Consider the following 15878-nt stretch of genomic DNA (forward strand, 5'->3'; position numbering starts at 1 on the left):
GGTGGGTTTGTTGTGTTTAATCTTTTTTCCTCACTGCTTTTCCCTTTAAAGCATACTTCCTGTTTTGCTCTTTCTGTAGGTTGGCTACCACACTACCTAAACAAACAGGAACCAGCTGAGGACCTCACTGGGAGGACTGAATCACACAGAAGATACAAGACACCAAATCTATCCAGAAAGAAAAGAAAGCCACATAGGTGACCCTCCAGAGCCACTACTTACTCAGCACCAGCACAGGCAGAACCTCACAGGCCAACTTCCAGATCAGCTTCAGATCAGCAGGAGAAGTTCAGCATCTCATTTAGAAGGCCAGACCCTCAAAGGAGATAAAGCTGCCTCACTTGCCAGGGTTATATGCTCAGTGTTAACACCACCAGGCCTCCCTAGTGTCTGTAATGTGATTGGGAAATATGATACACCTGTCCTGAATTAGAGGAGATGGGTTTATCTCATTTCAGAGCCAGCTCACGGATGGGTGGAGATCGGATCAGCTGTGAGAAATTCCTTTTATTGTGCGACTTGTTACTCGCAGTAGGGTGAAAATGTCTTCTAAGGTGATCTCGTGCACTCTGAGGGATATCTTCTTATCTCTAATGCAGTTTATACAGACCAAATTGGTTTTTGCTTCCAACAGCTTTCCGTAGAAGAAAATCAATTTGAAGATGCAACGAGTGCGATCCTTCATGCTGAGGATCCATTGCAAACGCACCAATGCATGCTGTGGCAGCACACAGCTGCAGAGACAGCACAAGCAATGCCTCTTACCAACACGTGGCTCCTGTCCAAATCAAGGTTTCATGTCCAGGGCACTGAATAAGCCACTGCCACACTGTTGTTAACAGTTCCATTAACAGAAGTGAAAGTATGTTGTAACCAGATAAACAAACTCCTTTTAACCCCTTCAGCGTTCTGGGGCAGCCATTTCAAGCGCTGGATCACTCATCAGTCAAAATAAATCCCCCCCTGGAAGTGCAGGGTGTTGATCTGAGATCCACACAGACTCTCTGCACCCCTGGGTGTAGATGTTCTCATGCTCAAATAATTTGAATTGTCCTTGGTTACTCCCCAGCCTCCACATCTTGTAAACCCATTCACCCCTGCAGTGTCAGCCAGTGCTTCCCACCACTGCCAAACCTCCAGGAAACCTCCTTTTCACCTTGCCTTCTGCACAGATCCCCCACCCAGGTCAACTTCCCAAGGATTAGTAAGGAGGTGGCAGCCTCAGTATGAAGTTTAGAAGTGCTCTCTCCCTTGTTCTTCTTCTTTTGGTGAGATGATCATTGCTGCACATCCTTGTTGTCAGCGGCCTCAGGCAGCTGGAGTCCAGTAAAATTTGGAAAAGCCATCTAAATTGTGTGGGCTTGGGCCAAGAGGGTCAGAGCTGATGTTAGTAATACCCTTGGATCTGGTTGTGACTACACACAGAGAAAACAACCATCTCTGCTACATAACACAGGCTGGATGTCCATGGGGATGATCCAGGAATTGTCAGCAGGATCAGAATTCAGGAAAACTGCTCAAAGTGCTTGTAACGCTGATTCTTCTGAAAACATGCCAAATGCCAGCATACCATCACAGCAGCAGGATGCCAATCTCCATTAGAAGAGGCTCACACAACCTCTCCAGAGCTGTGAGGAGGCAGGGTTTTTATCTGCCTGCTGCAGAGACACAGACACATGGATCCATCAGGTGTCTCCATGGCCAGAGTTATTCAGGACCACCGAGTCCATGCTGAGCCCCTGGCACGAGCACAGCTGGGGCCACAGGAGCAGTGCAGAGCCTTGGGTTCCTTCACAAAACTGCACTGGGGGGACTTTGTTCAGGTGCTGTGTTATAAACCTGTCCCCATGGTGCAACTCTGAGTCACTAGGGCTCTTAAAAATGACCCTAAAGAGATTCCTACTGAGTTGCAGACTCCTAAGCCTTTCACCCCGGGAACAGTCCTAATTTTGCAATATCATTCTTTTATGACACCTATCAGGTTACATACAAACTTCCAGTGCTCCTTCTCCTTTATCTTCTCTTTGGTTGGTTGGATGTCTGGTTGGTTTTACAACTGAATTTAACCCTCTGCAGTAGCAATACCTTGTCTGGACACTTTTTTATGTAAATCACAGGAAAATGACAGACATCACTCATTGTGATGGAGAGTTAATTATAGATAATTATAAATGTGTGCTTATGCAAAACCCAGACTTGGCTTCTTTTGTACATCACACAGAACCAGTTTGGGTTTCTTTAGTGACCAAGCAGTATTAGGGAAAACAAAACAGCCCCCAGCTCCACAAAAGAAGCATTCTTACCTGCAAATTTATGTGTTGCTCTTTGTCAGCTTTGTGCTAAAATGCAGCTCCATTCAAAACTTAATTAGACTCAGTTGGAGAGGCAGTAGCTTGCAACAGGTTTTTATTCTTACAGGGTTCTGAAGGCACTTCCAGTGAGAAACAGAACAGTGGACATCAGGAAAACATCCATAAATCTGGAAAAATGCCACTGGATTTAAGCATGTAAGCCTCAACAAAAGCTGGACACCCATACCACAGGCTTCCTTTAACTCTGCAGCCACGTAAAACAGCTGCACATTAAAACTGGTGCTGGATCATTCAAAATTAATTTAGCCAGAACATTATTGAGCAGCAGAAGTTTCTCCCATTGCTTGTGTGAAACCTCTATCCTTTGACTTTGCTTCCTCTATCCCTTCTATAAACAATAGTAACTCCCAGCTTTTCACTGAAGCTTTTGAAATCTGAAATGAGCAGTGCAGATCACACTGCAGGGTTGCGATCAGAGCCTGAGCCAGGAGGAGCAGCAGCCTGACCCTGGTTTGCTTAGGGCACGGGGCTGGGCTGGCCCTGCCTGGCAGCTCTGCCCCTGCTCCCTCCCTCCCTGCCCAGCAGCATGGGAGAGAGACCCTGAAAGGCAAAAGGGAGAAACACTTGTGAGTCAAGATAAGGTCAGTCATGAAGGAAAATGAAATTAAATGACCCCAAAAACAACCAAGTGATGCAAAGGCAGCCAGTCACCCCTTGCAGCCTGATGCCCAGCCAGGCAGAGACCTGCTGTGGCAGAACTCCCCCCAGTTTCACCTCTGAGAGTCACATCATATGGTGTGAGACGTGTCTTTGGTCAGCCTGGGGGAGCTGTCCCAGCTGTCCCCCCTCCCAGTCCTTCCCCCCAGCCCCAGCCCGCTCACATGGGCAGCAGAGTGAGGGATGGAGAACACCTTGGTACTGTGCAGGCACAGCAGTAACTAAAACATTGTTGTGTGTTACCAACACTGTTTTGGGCACCAGTCTAAACCACAGGACCTTACAGGCTGTTATAAAGAAAATGAACTCCATCTGAACCTTTTTATCTGTAGGCAGATAAAAAGGGTCCATGGAGACTGCCAGCCCAGCACTGCTGGTGTTACATGCAACAAGAAATAATCCTTGGCTTTTTCTCTCTTCAAGACACCTGGTCTTCACTAAAATTTAGGGGAACTGTGGCAGGGAAATGAAGTAAGCCACCCCAAGCCACTCCTAGAAGCAGGAGAAGGGATTAGCACTCAGGGCTGTGCTTGTCTTGAACCACCACCAGTTCTCCAGTCTTCATCCACCAGCCTCATTTTGCTGTTGCATTGCTGGATAAACAAAGATCCTTCAATTCAGTTTCTACCTCTTAACCACTAGATAACCACCTCAACATGTTGTAACCTGAGGCTCTGTGCACAGGTGATTTGTGCTGTTACCTTATGGTACTGCACTGGTGCAGAGGGAAGATGAGCTTGACACACCTAGAAATCACACAAGCAGCAATGTAAGGACTGCAAGACTTCTCCAGCCCAACTAAAACCAGACAGATTTGTTCTGATGGGAACATGGATCTTTGAGATCCCTTTGAGAGGGAGAGGATGTGCTTTTTTTTACTTTTTTTGGCGTGTTTTGGGGGTTTTTTCAGATAGCATTAGTTGGCTCTTTAAAAGCCAGTAGTAGTTCCACCCTTGAGTTTCCTGCTCTGAATCTAAATTTCCCAAGGCACAAGAAGTGACTTACCTGGAGATCATAAAGGCTGTCACAAAGCTCAACAGCCTGGATTAGAATCATATTTTCTGCTTTATCTTATGTTCTTTCAAGTCAGTGCAAAATGTTACCAAAAAGCATTACCACCAAATGATGCTGGGGCTTAAGCAGCACTGGTGTGGGAGCCCATCTAGATCCCAATCAATCACATTGTGCCTGCTCACAGCATGGCAATCATTTGTCTAGGCATTGAAAAAACACAAAGCAAGAAAAGTTCATCTGTTTTCAGTGAATTTTAATAAAGGAAAGAAACCTGAAGGTAGGAGTTGGATTTGAGCAGCAAGTTAACCTTTTCCCTGACACCATGCAAGGTCTTTCTGCAGGGGTGTTAGGCAGATTTGCTAAATGCCACACTGGGTTAACTCTGGAGACTGCCAGACCATGGCCAGCTTTATATAAAGCTCCCCAAGAGTCAGGCTGATACTCTCAGGCTTCTCTGAAAACACTGCTGATCCATAGGGATAATCTCATTTCCTGGAGCATGAAATAAGCTGTAGCCTAAGGGTTACAGCTGATGGCTGTGTGAGACACAATCACCAGTCTGACAAGTGCTGCTGCTCCCCAGCTCTGTGAGGTATGTGGTGGCTTCTGGGCCTCCAAGAGACTTAGCTGAACTTGGCTGCTGCTCCCTGGTAAGGGACACCATGCCTGATGCTCCCCTCTCCACTGCCCCAGACACGTTCACAGTGACCACTGAACACACATTTTGGAATATAGGAGGGGTTTGCTATAGCATTTGTGCTTCCCAAAAGGCAAGAGAGCTGCAAAGCTGGTCAAACAACTCCTTCCTAGAACACATCCCTGCAGGTCCCATGGGTCCACGTGCCCAAGCACACACATGAGGTAGCTGTTTCTGCTAAGGCAAAGAGCAGTTTAGAGAGCTTTGGCTGTCAGGAGAATGGAGATTTTCAGCTTTGGTGGAAAACAGTAAAGCTAGATAGGTCTGAGGCCCTGCTCAGAGTGTATCTACCAGGTGCTGAGCTTCAAAACCCATGCCAAGCTGTTCAGAAATTGGGATTTTCAGAATTGAACTGCCAGCTGCTGGGCAGCGCCAGGCTGTGGGCACAGTACAGGTGTGAACGTGTTAAGCTTCAAGCTCTTGGGAGCTGCCTTCCCTTGTAAACACACTAGACAGGGAGTTACCACCCCTTGCCTGTCATCACCATTGTGAGAAGAACATGTGATATGTCCCTGTTCAATTAAAAAGGAGCCCAAGGTCACTGCCCTCCTTTGTGAAAGGGGTCCATTCCTTTTGAAGTGCTCCCCTTTGTTTCCTGGCAGAGTGGTGGCACAGAAACAATGCCACCTCCCACCACGAAATGACAGCTTGCTCCAGCCCTCTCAGAACAGAAGCCCTTGAGGCTGGCACCAAGGGAGCTTGATGAGGTTAGTAATCACTGCAGCACATGAAAAGCATTTTGCACCACTGACCTTTTGCACATAAAGAGCTATACTAGTTTTGCTTATAAAGCCGGGAAGATTTATACACACGGCTTTCTCCCAGCACTGAGGGAGGAGAAACTGAGGCAGTAAAATCCTGAAAGCCAGCAATTTATTCAAGAAGGGATGCTGAGAGCACTTGAAGGCTTAAAGCTTATGGTATTTCACCTGCAGTTTGCAGCACAGGAAACAAAAGATAGGATTTTCATTAAATCCTAGCATTTTTAGACAGAAACAATGTTTTTTTTTTTTTTTTAAGTCACATTGACAGTCCTGTGGAAGTTCTCTTTGAGGGTTGTTACTACACAAGAGCTGTGTGCACAGCTCTTGCTGTTACCTGTGGCTGTAGTGACAGCTGGCCTGAAAGGCAGGCTGGAAAGGACCTTCTATTCCTAAGATCCCTCCCTGAGGTTGTCTGTCCTTCTCTCCCCTCAGGCAGTCACCCCACTTCCACACAGAGGCAGCACCTGGCATGATCTCTGGTAAAAGACATCTCCAAAAGCTGGGAAATGATAATAAATAAAAATAAAGGAAATAATTTCTGCCTGGTCTGGCTATGCTAAGTGACTTGGAGACAGAGGTACATTGTGGCCCAGGCTACCCTGCTCACCGGTGTGAATGGGGAATCCCAAACCTTTTCTTCAGTACTTCACATGGTGGGCTACAAGGTAACTGGGAAGCAAACCCAGGTAATATCCCTCTTCCTTTCTTGGAGCAGTCTCCAATTTTAATTAAAAATTAAACCTTCACTGTTCCATCAGTAGCAGCATTTTATGGGAGTCCCTTCATCTGTAGTTTGGAAATTGGGAAACAGAAATATGACACAGTTACCTTCAATTACCAAAAATATTACTTTTATGAAAGAAAAGTGAAAATTTGAATTAGTCCAGATCTGAAGCAGAGCAGTGAGAGACACACAGCAAAATTTTAGGGGATTTTTCAGTGACCCACGGCCTTCAGAGAGGAGAAATAATCACGTTACTGCCTTTCCTCCCAGCTTGACAGAAATGTGTATCCTTTAATCTCACACAGTGAATCCTCTGTTTGCTTGGGCTTTGGAGATTCAACAAGCACCGTGTGCAGTTAGCACAGAGCAGGATTCCCCCATCACTCGCTGCTCTGATCCTGGCCACAGCCATCAAGGGCTGCCCTGCCTCTGGATACACAACAGGGACGTGCACCAGGTACCAATTCAGATGTGCAACACAGCTCCACCCATGTTGTCTGCAGAAGACAGAAACATTCACAGCAAAGTACAAAAATAATTCAGTGTTTTCCACTTGATCCCTGGCGATGTTTCTGAGCATCCCTTGGCACATCTCACCTTGTGCACCCACCTCAACCCCCAAGAGCTACTGAGATGCTTGTTTTGCTCAGCCCAAGTCTCCTTTAGGCATTAAAAGTTCTTCTACCCTGCGTTTCCAGGGAGATTAACCAATGCTCTGCACACTGAGGTTCTGTGCAGCCCATGGCAGGAGCCCTCTAAAACACTTCAGGCTGGTTTGTCTGCCATCCCTCCTCCTTGACCATCACCAGGCCAATACCAGCTGCACGCCTGGCGGTCAGCATCCGCTGTTCCACCTGCAGTGCAGTGTCCCATTTTTATTTGGATGCTTCTCCTGCTGTCCCACAGCACACAGGGTTTGGATCCGAGCCCCCCATCCGGTGCCGCCTCAGCCGCGCGTGGCCACGTCCCGGTGCCCGTCCTCCAGCAGGTCAAGACATCAGCATGTCCCAGCGCTGGCTCATGGCTGTGCTCTCACAGGGGTTGATCACCAGCTCTCGGATGCTCTCGTGGGTGTCCCCAATGGTCTCAGTGTCCAGGCAGAAGCGTGTCGCTATGTGCTCGATGTGCGACCCCACCTTGCCCCAGCGCTGCAGAGGGGAGACACACGACAGGAGAAACAGGTGAAGGAGCTCCCTGCCCAGCCTGCTTGCACTGCACTGCTCCAGCATCAAGGGGACAGCTGCCATCAAGCCCTTGTGGCCTGATGCTGTCAAGTACGAGGTCCCCAAACCCACACTGTCACCGTGGTATTTTCTGAAAAATCCCTTCGTCAGGATTTCTTCTCCTGGGAAGATGAGAAGCCTCAGCTTCTCTGTGTTGTGCTCCTCTGGAATGTGATCTGGAGAATTCTTTACCCAGCATGTGAATTGTTTTTACTTAATGACCAATCCCAGTCCAGCTGCGTCGGGCTCTCTGGTCAGTCATGGGTTTTTAGCATTCATTCTTGTCCAGCCTTCTGATGTCTCCTTTCTCTTTCTTTAGTATAATTTTAGTATATCATTTTCTTTTAATATAATATCTTAAAATAATAAATCAGCCTTCTGAGAACTTGGGAGTCAGATTCTCATCTCTCACCTTGTCCTGGGGACCCTCACAACACCACAGCACACACCAAGCAGAGCTCACTCATGCTGAGCATTTCTCCCATCAGAAGCACACTCATTTAACTCGGCCTCTGCCTGGCTTCAGGGAGATAATATATTACTAACAGCTTTTTCCCCAGGTCACTGGCTCAAATGCCAGCTCAGTGATTAACTGCAGGGAAATGTTAGCATCTGCTGCCTGACTGGCAGCCCATGTGAACTAAATTGCCAGTTTGGGTTTGACTTCTGCATTGAAGTGTCCAGATCACCACCCTCACTAATAGACATCCTTATCAACACACTCATTTAAGAGGCAAAGGGCTGAACAGGCCAGAGTCTCTACTCCCAAATTGACTGTGCTTCCCAGATGAAGTCAGAGCACAGGCCATTTAATGTGCAGTAACACTGTGATGAAAGAAAGGGAACTCCAAAGAAAATGGGGGATCAGTGAAAAGGGCTCACCTGCTTGTTGTCACCTTCTTTACAAGGTGACAGCAGCACCTGGGAACCAGGGAAGAGGGTGTACACAGACAAACAGAGCTGCTGCTGGCGGACGTGGTGGTTGTATGTGTATGTCCACTCCTGCACAGAGGAAGAAAAAGAAAAAAGTGGTGAGAGAGCAGTGTCGATTCTTTCTATTCTTTTACCTGGAAAACAAAACACTTTGGCTTGGATTCTGCCCCTTACAAAATCAAACACAAACCTCACTGACTTCAAGAGGCATCAAGAGAAGTCATTGGGATGTTTCAAGCCTCCCCAGAATTGCAGCTGTCATTGAGGGACTAAAGGTACTCCAGAAAATGTCTACAAAAGCTGCTGGAAGAACATGTTTCATGATACAAAAGATTCCACTGCCAGAACTGGGCTGTGGTTGGAGAACAAAAGGATGGGAAAAAAACCAGAAGAGAGGCAGGAACACTACCAACCACACAATGTGCAGTCCTATTTTTTCAGGGAAGAGCAGCAGAGATGCTTTGCAGCTGTCAGTGGGAGACAAGAGGTGATACACAGTAAATGCCTGCAACTCCTGGGGTTCTGTTCCCAAATATCACAAAAATAAGAGGAAAAGCTCTGCTTTCTATCAAGGCACTGGGACCAAATTTCAAAGGTTTGCTGAACTGGTTGGCTGTAACCATTGCTGCTCTCATTCCACTGGGCTGTGGTGGGTTTTTTTTTTTCTTTTGCTGCTTTTTCATGTTCACCAGAGTTTTATCGGCTTGTCAGCCTCAAAAATAAACTCTGGAGGAGCAGAGACTCTTTGTCCTGTGTGATGCTTACCAAACAACAGGAGATCTCTGGGATTACCATCTTTTTCACCAGTGGATGTTTTTGGGAGAAGAAGAGGAGCAGCTGATGAGGATTTGCAAATGTACTGGGCAAAGCACCATGGATGTACAGACACACTGCTTAGCCCAGGAGTGCTTCACAGAAGTTTACTCCAGCTGAACATTTTCTATCACTCACCTGTGCTCTTGTTACCCAAAAGCACCTCCTGAGAGGATCCCAGCCAAGGGATGTCTGTCTCCCTGTTATTTGTGTGTGTGCACAAGCAGACAAGAGCTGGTTTGGCTGATGGGAAACCACTAGCCATGCTTTTACAGAACCCTGGAGAGGGACTTCTGGACCAGGTGTTTTGCTTGTAACTTTCTGTGAGCATCAACTTTGAAATTGGAAAGAGCCGGGCTGGAAGGGTTTTCTGAGGGCTCCCATCCAGGGTGCAAAGCAGGATCAGCTCCTGCTGTGTAAATGGCTCTGAGCAGCAGTGGGAGCAGATGGAAAGCAGTTTCTGAGCTGTGGCAGGGCAGGTGAGCAGGGCTGGAGGACCAACAGCAGGCTGGCTTCACTATCAGAGTGCAATAACCCTGCCAGAGACAGCAAGGCCAGGGAGCACAAGGATTCCCACAAGAGACCCCAGGAGCCGTGGCAGATGTTTTAGCAGGGTACAGGCTATGAAAACTCCGAAACTGCTGGGAAGGAAAAGGTGCCAAGAGGAAGCAGAACAGTTGGGAGCTCAGCTATGGAGAAGTCAGAGCTCCATGAGAAGTGATGTGAGCAGCAGTGTGGGCAGTGGAGGGGAAGGCAGTGCTCAAACATATGGCTGTTAGGCTGGGGCTGGAAAAACGGGGCTCCTGGGAGACTTCAACCCTTTCTGAGTGCTGGAGGGGAATGTGAAGAATGGCTGCCCTACTCTCAGAATGCCTGCAGTGCCCCTGACTTTGAATGGTGGAGGTTTTGGGTTGCATTAGCATGAGTTATTAGAGCAGGGACACGCTTCTGGTCCTTTGCTATTTGTCACAGTCAGCAGCTCTAACTCCTCTCCTCAGCTTCCAAACAGACAGCAACAGGCATTTAGCTCCTGGGAATATAAATCCCACTTTCATTCAGGTTCTTAGCCACCTGAAAGGGAAAACATGCTTTTGCATAGCAGACCCAGCTCCACAAGGGCTTCACACTGTGATCCTCATACTCTGTGCTTCTCAGCCCACTATTCCCCACCAGCTCATGGAAATCAAGCCTGGCTTTCTGAACAGCCTGCCCACAGGCTCCTCGGCAAGAGCTGCCCAGGATCTGGGTACGTAACAAGCATTCATTTTCAAAGCTGTAATCCACACCCTTCTGGCAACCACTTTTCTTTGTCACATGGAGCAGGGTTTACCTGATCCCACAGTGAACACATCCCAGACATCCCAACCTGTCAGCTGCTGTGTAAACTACCAGCCTGGGAAATCAGGTGCCAAATTAGTCCAGCATCTGTGAAGAACCAAACCCTACAGGGCAAGCTCCAACATCTGTTCTTGGCACCCATGCTGCTACAAGCTGCTTTGAAAACCTGCTTTACATTTTTAACCAATTGTTGGTCATTTTAGCTCAGGACAGGGTTGAAGCTGCACCCATGAGGCTCCTCAGCAGCAGCCAGTTAATGCTGTAACGTGTGTGTATGCTGAATTCTCCAACTAACCCAGGCCATGGGACTTTTTTGTTTGTTTGTTTTACATCTTAACCTTCTTGCTTCACTGAGGTTATCTCACAGAAGACTGCTCCTACCAGAGGTTCCCCATTATTTTTTTTTCCAGGCCAGGCTATGTTCAAACCTTCAGAATATTCACATCCTCTCAAGGCAGAGCCATCCTCATCCAGCAGGGGACCATGGGACAGGAAGGGTGGTGATACCCATTTTCCCTAAGCTGTTGTTCATCATAAAAACTGAGGGCTCCGGAGCTGGATGTTCCACATCCAGCAGCAGTTCCACAGCTGACACTGGATCCTACCCTCCTGCCCCCAGGCTGTCCTTCCACTGTCTTTATCTCAGCTGACAGATTTTCACACAGCTCATCTATCTCGGCAGAATGGCTTTTTATGGAAGCCAGCCCTGTTGAAAATGTTTTATCCAGCTCTAATCATGTCTTCTTCCCTTTCAGCCCTAGATGAAAGCCAAGAAAAATTATGCAGAAAATGAAGAAATTTGAAGGGGAAGGAGGAAGGAAGTCAGTTGAACACCACAGAATCCATGAAGGACTTTGAGTTAAAATACATCCCATGGCCACACAATTTTTTATCTTACCCCTTCTCCTCCCTTATTTTTATGAGTTGGGATTACATTTTTTTTCTTTTTTTTTTCCATGAGGAACTACTTTATCTCCTAATCCCTGGCACACCGACGTGGCCAGCACAGCAGAGGTTGCGGTGGATGGGGCAGCCCATGGTACTCCTAAGGAGCCCTGCAAGGAGCTAGCCTGGCTTCAGGGCTGCAGAATTGCCTGAGCAGATGCCATCAGGGTTTAGAGCTGACCCAGAGCCAAAGAAAAACAGATCTATGAGGTAAAACAAGATTTCCTGCCTTTTCAAAGGCACAGATGGAGGGGTGGTGGAGCCAGGAGGAAGAGGGTGGACTTGGTGAAGACAGCATGACCAGCTGCCCAGCACAACCAGCAACCCCCTTCCTTCAAAGCCTCAGATAACACCAACCCCTCATCTGGGGCTTGTGACTGTTTCTCAAGGCTTTAGCATCATCTGAGCCGGCACCTGTCACTGTTACTCAGCATTATTGTGAACTGAGGAAATTATTTTCCAGAGTGACCTTTGGCTTGGCATAGCCTGGCTGGCAGATGGAGCAAGGAGCCCCTCAGCCCAGAAGGAGCAATCCCATGGGAGCCCAGCATTCCATGACAGCGAGGCCTGTGCTGCCCAGAGAGAGGTCAGCCGTGCCCTAAAGCAGGGGTAGGAGCAAGAGAAAAGCTTTTCTGAAGAAGGTGGAACAATCTGATTATCCAATCATCTTCTTAACAATCCCAGGGAAGGACTTCCCAAGGCACGAGTCACCAAAGGACACCGAAGTGCTGCCCTCATCAAAGACCCTGGGATACAACTGGCACTTCCACACATCTCAGCAGAGGGAAAGCAAAGTACACCAGGTGCCCAGGACTGTCTCCCTGTTCTTCTGAGCCTTCTGATGTTTACATTTTTGTAATGGAGTTTCTCACATACTTTTCATGTAAATAATGATTGTTTTGCATTCCTTTCTGGAGGAAGAGAGATTTGATGGACTGTCGGTTTGACCAGTGTAGTTAGAGAGGCGGCAATTTCATCCTCCAATCCACAGTCACTTTTAGAATCCTGTAAATACCAAGGTCCAAAAGGAAATGTGCCTTTTTTTTATCTTGGACATCTCAGCGTGCCAGTGTCATTCATTTCATGTTGTATTGTGACACAGGACAACCTGGGTGCAGAGATGACACTGCTGCCCCCTGCTCTGCTCACTCAGCCTGGCTCCCACAGCCCCAGCCAGCCTACAGCTGGGGCAGGTCATGCCCATGGAGGAGAAGAACGAAGGCTTTTGAAGGGAGGAGGGTCAGAAGAGAATGATTATGGTTGAGATGTCTCAGGAGGGTCACTTCGTTTGGACAGATGCTAAATGCTCTCCAGAAAAAGGGCAGATCTACTCAGCACACAGAGGACCTCAAGCCAACTGGGATGAGCATCAAAGCCACACCAGGCAGGTCATCACACTGCCTTTCTTTCCATCACACTGCCTTTCTTTCCATCACACTGCCTTTCTTTCCATCACACTGCCTTTCCTTCCCAAGAAGAGCCAAGGTCATGCCACTCGAATGCAATGGCAGCCACTCAGCTGCCGAGCCCAGGTATTTTGGGGTGCAGGCTCAGGAAATGGATGCTGCAGCCTTTCCCCTGTTTCCTTGCTTGTCTAAAAGATGCCTGAGCTTTCCATTCCTCTTGCAGCAACTGCTTACACGTGTGTTATATCCAGGTCAAAGCATCTTCAGATTTTTTATCTGAAGTGTGTCAGGTTTCCTGAAGCTGCTAATGACTTAAATAAATCCCAGTCAGATGTCTTTTCCAAACTCTATGAACTAATACCAACTGACACTTGGTTTGAAAAAAAAAAAACCCAACTATTCATATCTTCATTAGATAGATGAGGACAAAATTATGATCAATTATTTTCCCTCAGATGCATTTCTCTTGTGAAAAACTAAATCAATCTGTTCATTTAGCAAATGAGACGCAACAAGGCATGGAATGCTCCAGTGGGCAGGAGCACAGGCAGAGCCTGCTGTGCCCTGGGCATGGGCACTGCACAAACATCTCTGCCTGTCACTAACTCAGGAGCCCCCTGACAGCCACCCTGAGCTCCCTCTGAGAGCCACCTCAGGGACAGAGCCCAACCTGACTGCTGCCTGGCCTTCTGCAGAGGAAGGAAAGGGCCAAGTGGATCCCCAGGATGAGAAGACAGAGCTCTCTCCTCCACGAAGATGAGGGGTCTTCTTGTGCCTCAGTGCCCCTGTCAGTAATTCAGGACCAACACCAGACACCACCAGGGAGGTATTTTGAGACCTGCTAAGGGTGTAAGTCTGATTTTACCACAGAGTACTTGCCTCAATTTACCCCAACTATGGATGTTGTGAGCCAGAGGGCTCACAACACCCTTCCCTTACACTACAGCTAGAAAAACTGAAAATAAAGAGCAGCTGATTGCCATCTGACAGCTCCTGTGCCTCTCTCCTCAAACCATGACAGCCCAGATCTTCTCACACCCAGTCTCAAGACTTCATGCATATAATGCTGGTAAAGGGCTGGGGCAGCCCAGCAGGGAGACAGCTACAGAAAGGCAATCAAAGCAACCAAATTACTGCTACTATAATAGTGATAATAAAGAATTTGGACAGCCAGGATATTTTCACGGTACTTACTGAGTGCCAAGGAAGCACAGCTTTGATTTAGCTAAGCCTATTTTTCACAAAATGAAGCTTAGGGTAAACAAGACGTGACTTCAGCGTGTTAAAAGTGAAGATTATTGCTCTATTCTGGTATATCAAATGCAAAACCAAGTAGCATTCAGGACTGCTGCATAATCAATCCTACACAGCCTGGTGACTGTAACAGCCACGTCATCCACAAGTTCAGGTGGTCTTGTGGCAACTGAGTCATTAAAATATAAGTTTCCATTCACAATAAAAGTTTAAATATCCTGCTTTAATCTGAACGATTCTCCATGGGTACAAGTAACAAAGAACTATCCTAGAAAGACAGAGAAAGATAAAAAGGAAAAGGCTTTTCTCTGTTCCTGCTGTGTACTGAGTGCAGTCATTCTGCAATCTGTTTGTAGTGCATTTTTCTGTTCCTTTGCAAAGTTAGTCCTGGATGTGCACAAGAAATAGAGTTGCCATCCAGTGGGAAGTGTTGACCTATTGCAAACTGCTGCAGAATCAGAACAGGAAGATGAAAAGTTCGTGGAGTGAAAAATTCCGAAAATTTACTGCACAGAAATGTCAAAACAAAATGTGTTTGATAGGAATGAAACAATCCAACTTGCTGGCATGACATTTCTCATTTTAAAATACCACATCAAATTGGTATTTCAGAAAGACCAATACCATTTCATTACACTGACTTGCAGCAGCATTTTTCATTCTGATTTTCCCAGATTTTTTTTTTTAGAACAGCAGATTCACTGGACATTGCTATTGTTGTTAGAACACTTTTCCTTTCTTCTGCAGAGCTAGCCCTGAAAAACATGATGACCTGCTCTCACCAGCTTTCTGTTTGTGTGAAAAGTCCATACAGCAGTGGAAGAAAAAAACCCCCTATTCGGGAACATGGAAACCAGTGAAACTGTAAGAAGTGCTACTGTGTGGCACTTGCAATTATATTAACTACATTTTCTGAACTGAACTAATATTCAAGTAGTCATTGTTGATTTTGCCATGCTGTGAAACAGATATTAATTTCCTGCCTACAGACAGGCATGCAACTGCATTTGAAAGAGATGCACATAATGACATGCTTTGTTTGCACACACAAATCAGGGGTGTTTTAAGCAATCTCCCCAAGCTGGGCTTTTTATATGCACAGCTACCTGGTTTGAATATGTAACCATGAGGGTTAAGGATGTACAGTTGAGAGGAAGCATGCACACCACACCATTTTCTACTGAATTATTTCATGGCAACCATGGAGAAGCAAGGGATTGTTATCCTCCCTGTTTTATAGATAGGAACACAGAAATTACTGACATGCCCAAAATCACAAAGGTGAGTTTTGAAGCTGTGTGTATCTTCAGGGTCTTGCTCCAGAAACCCTCCTGCAAGGCACATGTGCCTGCTCTTGGCTCTAAAATCTCCCAGGGAGTGCTTTTGAGAACATCAATTCATACAGCTTTTTCTCATCTCAGTGAGACTGAAAAAACTGAGATCATCCTCATTAAATCCTCGCTAGTTTAATGGGCAATCCAATACTGAGAGAATGCAGACTATGAAGTTACAAATGCCACTGCAACTCAGTCCATTCTGAGAGAAAGAAGGCTGAGAGATGAGAGGAAGTTATAATTCTCTTTGCCTTTGATCTGTGCAGATCAGCAGCACGTGGTGTTCCTGGGCAGTGGGAAGAGCTCAGCACAGGCTCCCACGGAGATGAGTGGGACACGCTGTCCTGTGGCTCCTGCACCAGGTCCTGCTGCTGCCCAGGGCCTCCACCAAGGTCAGGTGGAGT

General features: G+C 47.0%; 1 protein-coding gene across 1 annotated transcript in view; it reads right to left on the reverse strand.

The window, feature by feature from the left end:
• Nucleotides 1-2389: 2389 nt before the first annotated feature.
• The window catches only part of GALNT14 (polypeptide N-acetylgalactosaminyltransferase 14), a 99020-nt gene continuing 85531 nt past the window's right edge, over nucleotides 2390-15878 (reverse strand). The window contains exons 14-15 of the mRNA XM_066546184.1: nucleotides 8334-8453; nucleotides 2390-7376 (exon numbers count right to left, since the gene is read on the reverse strand). Coding sequence (XP_066402281.1) covers nucleotides 7218-7376; nucleotides 8334-8453 — 279 coding nt within the window. The 3' untranslated portion in view covers nucleotides 2390-7217. The remainder of the gene's footprint in view (nucleotides 7377-8333; nucleotides 8454-15878) is intronic.

The sequence above is a fragment of the Molothrus aeneus genome, chromosome 3 (genome assembly GCF_037042795.1).
Source record: "Molothrus aeneus isolate 106 chromosome 3, BPBGC_Maene_1.0, whole genome shotgun sequence".
Lineage (NCBI taxonomy): Eukaryota > Metazoa > Chordata > Aves > Passeriformes > Icteridae > Molothrus > Molothrus aeneus.